Source organism: Wasmannia auropunctata, unplaced genomic scaffold (genome assembly GCF_000956235.1).
Source record: "Wasmannia auropunctata unplaced genomic scaffold, wasmannia.A_1.0 LD334579.1, whole genome shotgun sequence".
In the NCBI taxonomy this organism is placed as follows: domain Eukaryota; kingdom Metazoa; phylum Arthropoda; class Insecta; order Hymenoptera; family Formicidae; genus Wasmannia; species Wasmannia auropunctata.
Window position 1 is genome coordinate 167,370 of NW_012028311.1, and position 8,744 is coordinate 176,113.

Here is an 8,744-nt window from a genome sequence, read left to right on the forward strand (position 1 = left end):
CATAAATCACCAAACCGCAGAAAGCATTTTCTATCACGTTCACGCTTGATTTCCTTAAAAAGAAATAAAAGCTCGCATATTTAAATCCATAATTTCTAATTTCACCGCCCGTCGTTGTCGGAGAAAATACATTTCGGCAGTCTAATAGAAACCGCCGGATTCGAAAGACTTTCACCTGTGGGCATTATGTGGACACACATAAGAAAGCGCGTCCTACCACAAATTTCTACACTTCTTAATTGCGCAATGCGAGGCGCGAGTGATTACAAGTCGAAACTCTAATAAGGGTGCTGGAAAGATAAATTTGCTTTTGTCCGTAGTCACGATCATAGAAGCCGAATCCGAATGGTGGTCTGTCCTCTTTTCAAAGAATTGAAGCCAATGTATCAAAAAAAAAAAAAGAATGATGTCACACAGTATGTCGCAAGAAGCGGCTTCTATCTATTGTAACGCCCTACTTCCGGCAAAAGTTTATCGATGTTTCAGAAAGAATAATGAGCATGCCTTTAAATGGAGCCTCAAGTATAACAAAGAATTTTCGTACAAATCTTTAACAATTTTGTTAAGTTTATAAAACAAAGGAGAATATTTTTGTGTTTCCGTTGTTTGTAGTTTAAATTCGAAAACGAAAACATATTCAAGAGTTAAATATTACATCGAAAACTGGAGATAATAAATTTTACAACTGCTTCGTATTTTTTGTTACACGTTTATACATAAAGTCATTCTTTTGTAAAACTTTTTTTCTTGTCGATCACTTTTGACTGTGTTAAATTACACAGAAATTATAAAATTTTACACTTGACTCAAAACTGAAATATCAACAAAGAGGCAACATATCAAAACCATTTGTGTGTGGCAGGGAGGAGACTTTTTCCAGAAAAACTTACTATGTTTCGTTAAAATTTAGGAGGCGGCGCGTTGCGTACATTTTTTAAGCCCATGTTAGACTATTGGTCACCTGAGTAAGGTACTCGGTTGGTAGTCCGGAAATCGTGATTGGCTGAAATACAACCGACAACCGGATACCTGAATCGGCCAACCAGTAGTTCGATAGAGGCTTTACAAACGATTGTGACGCTTTCGATTCAGATCCGCAGAGTCATTTAGACTTTTGCGAATCCACAGACGCTCACACATACATGTATACCTATACTTGTTAACTACAGAATAAATTGAGGCACTTTCCTTAACTCAAGAGAAAGGGAAATTTTGTACTCGAAATCAAAATCTGACTGCAAACGTCTCTCTCAATTCTACATTTAAATTAATTTTTTTGTGTATCGCGAGCCGGAGCAAAAGGTTAAAAAGTTCCCATGGACGCGCGCCTCAAGAAGTTTCGACCTCCTCATTTTCTATATATAGACACGTTCGTACGAACCGGGGAATAAAATTGTTGCCACCGAGCGAAATCGCGACACATCATGTTGCCGGCCGCGTCCCGACGTGCACGTGCACTTTGCAGTTAGCCCGGCTACGCGACGGGGCTCCCCTTTACACAGCCAATCGTAAACAAAGAGAGTCTAGATTCGTTGCTCGAGGGGGCTTACATTCTAGCGGTGTGTTGATAATGCAATAACTCTTCGTAACGACGACGATGCGTTCGTCGCGCGAGATGAACTCTCGCGACTGCGGATTCAAGACGGAAGAGAATTTCATTGTTTTTCTTGCGAACGGAAATTACAGCTTTTTTCCCCTCCTCTCTCTCTCTCTCTCTCTCTCTCTCTCTTTCTACCGATCCCCGAGACAAATTTGCTGTCCGTACATACGTACGTATATATGCTTATTACGCTCTGCCAAAGGATTAACGAGTCTTTCGCTCGTACGTGTTGCACACGTCGTAGTACACGGGTACGGAAGGCGTTCCCGCGGCTGCAAACGACGATCGTGAAATACTATCCCGCTTTAAGACACTCTCCCTCCCCTCCGCCCCCCGACGTAAAAACGGCGTAATTTCTTTGACGTGCGTACTTGACTATACGCATGCTTCTCTTCCGGCATCAGGCATATCGACGTATATTTATATAGATAGTTATTATCGTTTTGAATATGAGTCATTATACTGAAATTACTCCGGTAATAATGAAGCTAGTGACGATAAATTGTAACGTTAAACATATTGCTGGCAGAAACGATCGGCGAATTGCATGACGAGAGGGAGAAAGAGAGAGAGATAGACAGCAGCATTATTCTTTCGAGAAGTCGGTCGAACAAGGAACAAATGTGGAGACCACTTTACAATTTTGTCGCTGTTATTTCTACCAGATTATCCTAGTTTGCATCGTATTGCATTATTGTAGACGATATTCCATTGCAATATTCAGGAAATTTCTAAAAATCTTATATTCCTAAAATTCGACGCTCCTCGAATTTTTGACGTTTTACCGCGTAAAATACACCTAACGACGATGTCAAAACCACGCATTTCATGCTCGCTCTGTCGAAAGCTTTTTTTTTTTTCTTTACGCGTCGCCGCTATTTGAACGTAATTTTGATAAGGCGTGCGCCTACGACCGCCTTGCCCGCGCGTTAAGCCAAGTCTTATCACAATATTAGTTGCGCATGTATACGTGCTTGGATGGCTCAATATATTCAACGCCGGTTCCGTCGAAACAGCGCGAAGCGCGCATTACGCGTCAATAATAAATATCGAACGTATCCTCCGGATTTTTTTTTTGCTGTATAATCGGTGAAGATTATTCGTTGCCGCGACTCAAGAAAGATCTAAACAACTGTCAGTTCTCGCAAGGCGCAAGTCAGAGAATTCTGCACACGGATATTTACATACATGTGAACTATCTGACGAAAATTTAAAGCGGCATTCTCATCATATAAAAATAGATAAGTTCATTTACTTAACCGTCGGACAAATTGTTCGCACCTGCGAAACCTGAAACCTGAGCGTTGACACTTTATTGCGCATACATACGGCCGGTGCTTGTAAATTGCGCAAAACTGCGCCACGTTTCGCGACGCGTTCAATGATATCGAGAGCAAGGAATTTCGTCCTTGCCACATTTAAGAATTTCCCACATACACGAGCAAAGAGCTGCGAATATATTACCCCAATTGTAATATATCAATCAATCACAATAATTAAACAAATATGATATTATTACTAGGAAATAAAAATTGAAGATCTTATTTATCGTTAAATTATTAAATAATTTAATAGATGAGCAATTTTAATTTATTTCATACTAATGCAAAATAGAAATAGGAAGCAATTGATTTTTCGCAATAATAACAAATATGATTAAATATGATATTTTTATTAAATAAAAATTGAAGATTTTATTATCATCAATTATCAAATTTTAATTAAATAAATGAGAAATTTTAATTTATTTCACGCTGAACATGAAATAGAAATAAAAGGTAGTTGATCCTTCTTTTTCCAAGAACAACCGCACATTTAATAAATAATTAATTAAGTTTATGTTAATCACTAAAATACGTTTTTATTACTATTAGGCGAGTTTTTATTAAAATATATAATTACTTGAAAAAGATAGAGTTAATTAGTTATCACGAACAATAAATTATTGTTAATAACCTGTATATTTCTTTTAACGCGCTCCGGAAATCACCTCACCTCGTCCGACGGGTTCACCGCTGTGGCAGAATAGTTTTTAAATCGCTTACAAAGCCGTATAGGCGCGGAACTGCACGTTTTATAGCGAAACGAGCCTTTATTCACGCGTCGTTGAAAACGACGAGCTTGCTGCGGATCTTTGACAGGTGTTATCGCGCGCGATTACCAACAAGTGTGCTCGCCAGCCAGCTCTTTTCGCGCCTCGTCGCGTTTTTCTTTCTTTCGCATATACAAGTGCAGCGGCGGCGGGCGGCGGGCAAATCGGCGAACGAATCGAATTCGCACGATTTCGTCGTAAATTATTCGAGAAAGTGCGCTGGTGCGCGATTCAAAATCGCGCACGATGATTAATCGAAACACAGCGTGTCGGAACAACGCCGCTTTCGGCGACGAGTGCGTAGGAATATACAATAATTTAGCGCCGTGGCGAATAAGCGCGACGCGCGAGAGAGTGAAACGTCGAAAATGTCATATAGCGACGATACGACAGACAATAACCATTAACTCTGTGCTCCTTACGTTTTGCAGCGACGAAATGGCAGCGTCCGGTCGCGATTATGACAGATATTATCACTTAATGATATACTTCGTATCGAATGATCGACAGAGAGAGAGAGAGGGGGAGGGGGGAGAATTTACGATTTTATCGATACTCCCTCCTCCCTCCTCTACCCCTCGCTCTCTTTCTCGTTCACAATTCAACTTAATTATTTTTCGTATAGATAGGCGCGGCAGCGCCTTTCTCGTTTTTTTTTTCGCGTGCGCATATTATCGGAGCGCATTTCCATCGCGAATTTCGTCGGTGCGGAATTTTTTTTTCCTCATTCTTTTGCAAACTTGGTAAGAGACGCAACGTAAAGGTAAAAGAATCCCCCCCCTCCCCCTTTCCTTTCGTAAACACTCGCAAGCACTCTGGAAACTTTCCGCGTTAAGCAATCTCCCTCCGTTTGCCGTCGTAGGAACGCGCCGTGGAAAACGGTGTGCAAAGACGGCAATTGCAACAGACGCTGTTTCGAGATTCGCTTAATCGTTGGGCCTTGAGGGCCTAGACCCAGTTACTCGGATTGCATTAGATGGCTGCGGACCAAACTCCGTTTCTCGGCGGCATTTCTGCCTTCTGTCTCTCGAACCTCCACGGCGTCTTGACGAATGCGACGCAATCGCGAGCGAGCGAGCGGCGGAAAGCGCCGAAATTGGAGCATCGATCGGACTAGCCTGTTTATAAACTCGATTCAATTTAATTTCATTACACGTCTATACGTGCGCGCGCGTTTGTATACGTGTGCGCGCGTGAATACATACACGACCCCGGCTCGGTATTAATAAGTTAATCTTGATATTAAGATATAATTAGAAACGAAGAAATTATCAAGTGGCTGCCGCCAGATGTTGTGTTAATTTAATAACAAGGGAGAAAGAGGGACAGTCTCTCATGTATAATACAGAATATTTCCTTACGTAAAATTATCACGGCATAATTTATACATCGCCCCGCGAACGCTATAGGTTTACCGAAGTTCACAAAGCCGCGTCTCTGCTAATTAAAAAGAAATTGTTGGCGCAGGAGTTTAAACGGGGTCGAACGTAAGCGCGTAGATAATGGCGCGTAATTGTGTTACTAGTGCCGTGCCGTGACGTAATTTCGTTTGTCCGGCGATGTAGTAACGACCGCTTCTCTCCGCTCCGCGGCGACGACGACGACGCTCGAATATCGCGACGCGAGGAAGAGGCGCGCGCGCGATCGATTCGCGGCTATAAGAGGTACGTACTGTCGCGCTTGCCGTTGTCGCGCGCGCATTCCCCGAGCTTTAAAACGGCGAAAGGGAGCACGCGGTGTGTGCAGAGACTCGGTTAATCGCTTCCACGGCGTGTAATAAGGTTAAGTTCGTACGAGCGTGGTGCGCGAAAACGCCCGAGCGTCGCGCTGACGAGAACCGAGTCCGGCCGACGATGACGGACGGACGGACGAACGGACGTCGACGACGATGACGACGACGACGACGACGACGACGACAACCGAACACGCGCGTAAACGGCTCTTGACGTGCGGTTGGCGGCACGAGCGCGTGCGCGTCCGCGCGCGGAGATATTCGACGGGAGATAACATAAAACATGATAATAACGCCGGTGACACCGGACCACTGTTGGCGGGAAAACGTGGCTCACGCCTGGTGAAAGTAAAATGAGAAATTATTGAAATGAGGCGACGCGCGCGCGATGCGATCGATACATTACGCGCGATTACGTATATACTCGCGCGCTCGCGCGCGCGCGCGGAATTGGATATTCATATACATCTTTTTATAACGGCGACAACGAAAAAAAGGAAAACACTTGTGCCTCGAGTGCCTCCGCAGAATGTGTGCGGTGCAAAACTGTACACGGAAATAGGCGTGGATTTGATGTACATACGCGCGTGGATATTTACATTTATAAACGTACCTCTAGAATAAGACTTTCAGATTTTCAGCGAGAAACTTTTTAAAAGAAACGGTTCAACGACGTTATGCCGATGTGCATTGTTATGCCTATTATTAGCTCGTTATCAGTTATATGGTGAGGCACATTAACGTTACAATGTTATCGAATATCGCGATTCAGACGATAACCTTCGCACAATTTATTGATCGGAATTAATGCCATCGTTCTTTTTACGTTTGTATTCCTTTGTTATATAACATTGATAACGTTATTTAAACGTGAAAATTAGAAAATTGAAATATTCTTTGTTTTTTCCTTCAACTGTGTATTTCACGTGCATTGATCTTAGGTTCCTTCAACTGAGCGTATGCACATAAAAACATGTTTTTTTTTATCACCAACATCCGTCGATAAAATTCTCTCACGAGATGCTATCTACATAACGAGTCACAAATCTATATTCACTTCCCGTGTAATTCAATTGAATTGATTCAGTTGTTGAAAAACTTTTTGTTTTTTATATCTAAATATGTGCCGGTATTATTAAATGGAATATATTTTGCCATTTTTATAATTAGCTACCGATCGCGCCATTTATTTATTTTGTAAGATATGTAGATTATTTCAGTATAAACTTGTTCAACAACTTCTGCTATTAAAAACGATATCCAAAAAAAGAGATTGCAGAAAAATAATCCTTTTTCCTTCTCTTCCTTTCGCGCTTGCTTTTTATCGGAGGAAGACTTTTTAATGGCACTAAGAGCTCGTATATATTTTCTCCGCAATAAATTTTGATTACGCCTCCGATTCTAATTCTATCGAATATATCTGGCATAAATTCGAAAATTACCGGTTTAGACGTTTCGCAAATTATGTATTGTGGCATCGAGCAACGTTTATCACTAGCATATTGGATATGCAAAACGTTAAAAATGCTAGATGCTACACAAACGTTTTTCGTGTCTGTCCTTGAAGCAATTAGAGAAATGATTTTTTGCTCCTGATTTTTTCTTTCCATTACTGATTGAATCTTTCTCTCTTATAGTAACGTTTGTAATATAATTATGCCACATATTTTGAATACAGATATTTTCTTTTCAAAATTATCTCTTTGGTACTTTACATCAGTTCGCATTTCCATACCGAAAAACGGATTTACCCCAAGCGAATGAACAAACAACGAACATATTTTGCAAACAAAATATTCCGTTGACATTCCAATTCGCTCACGAAGCGGAGCGTCGGTAAAAGCTTTAAATGAAATTACCTTCTTATTATTTCGTTGTTCCGATCGTTCGCTCAAAGTGTCTCCAAAATAATATCCCTATAATAATCGCTGAATAAGTGCAAAAAGGACTCACCTTCGAGCTTCATGCCGACCTCGAGGCACTTCTGAAAGCGGCAGTAGGGACACCGTTTCCGCTGCGTCTTGTCGATGTGACAGGACCTCTCAGCGACGCACGTGTAGACCTTCTTGTTCTGGACGGTGCGCTTGAAGAATCCCTTACAGGACTCGCACGTGAGTAAACCGTAGTGATAACCGGACACCTTGTCGCCGCATACGGGGCACAGCTCCTCGATGACGATGTCCTTGGTGTCCGGGAAATCGGACGGGCACGGTATCGAGCCGGTCACGACGCCGACCTGGCCCAATCCGGGGTGGCAGAGGGTACCGCCGCCGGTCGGCACCGCACCGGCGGCGACGTTGCCACTTCCCGCGGCGGTGGCCGGTCCGCCGCTGACCGTGGCGTTGGCCGCGCCTGGACCACCACCTCCGACAGTGCCGCCGCCGTTGCCGCCGCCACCGCCGCCGCCGCCGGTGTAACCGCCTCCGCCGCCGTTACCTTCTAGACTGGTGGACGTGCCGCCGCAGGCTCCGTTACCGCTTCCGGCTCCTGTTGGCGGGAACAGACACGTGTACACCTTCTTGTTGCAGACCTCGAGCGGCGAGGAAGTGCCGCAGTTATTGCCGCTGCCGCCGCCGCCGCCACCCCCGTTACTCGCATTGCCGCCACCGCCGTTGCCACCGCCGCCGCCGCCGCCACTCGTTTGCGAGAAGAGACACGTGTAGACCTTTTTGTTGCTGCACGGCGAACCGTTGCGCTTGAACACATTCTTGCAGCTCTCGCAGAACGGACTCTGCAGACCGCACTGATAGCCGGACATGTTCTTGTGGCCGCACATGGGACACCGATGGTCCTCGAGCGAGGCGGAATCGAAGAAGGCGGCTTCGAAACTCGACATACCCTGCGACTGTGCCGCCTGATTGTGCGCGGACATTTGTTGTTGTTGTTGCTGCTGCTGCTGCTGCTGCTGTTGTTGCGTTTGGGACTGCGGCTGATGGCACATGGGCGATGGCGAGCTCTGCGCGCAACTACTGTACGCCGACGAGCCGTAGTGCGGCTGCGGCTGTTGCTGCGAGGGCTGCTGGCCGGCGGCCTGCGGACTGCCCTGCGGACTCAGGTGGAACGGCGACATGCTCAGGGATATCATGCCCGAATGTTGCTCCATCTCCAATAACATATCACCCATGCGCGAGAAGCACCGCACGACGGACGGACGTGCTCGCGTATCGGCACATATATGAAACGGGGCTATTTAAGCCGCTCCCCCCCCTTCCCCTGTCCCTACCCTCTCGGATGCAACCGACGCGGCGATACACAGAACAGTTCCTTTTATAATATTTCGTACTCCGTTCCTGTTTTCCTCGCTTGCTTTTCCAATAATG

At 44.6% G+C, this 8,744-nt stretch overlaps 1 protein-coding gene across 1 annotated transcript in view; it reads right to left on the minus strand.

The window, feature by feature from the left end:
* Positions 1–8,539, minus strand: part of LOC105458178 (nuclear hormone receptor FTZ-F1) — a 25,517-nt gene extending 16,978 nt beyond the window's left edge. The window contains exons 1-2 of the mRNA XM_011703295.1: positions 7,990–8,539; positions 7,378–7,860 (exon numbers count right to left, since the gene is read on the minus strand). Of these exons, the coding sequence (XP_011701597.1) occupies positions 7,378–7,860; positions 7,990–8,539 (1,033 nt within the window). The remainder of the gene's footprint in view (positions 1–7,377; positions 7,861–7,989) is intronic.
* Positions 8,540–8,744: the final 205 nt, after the last annotated feature.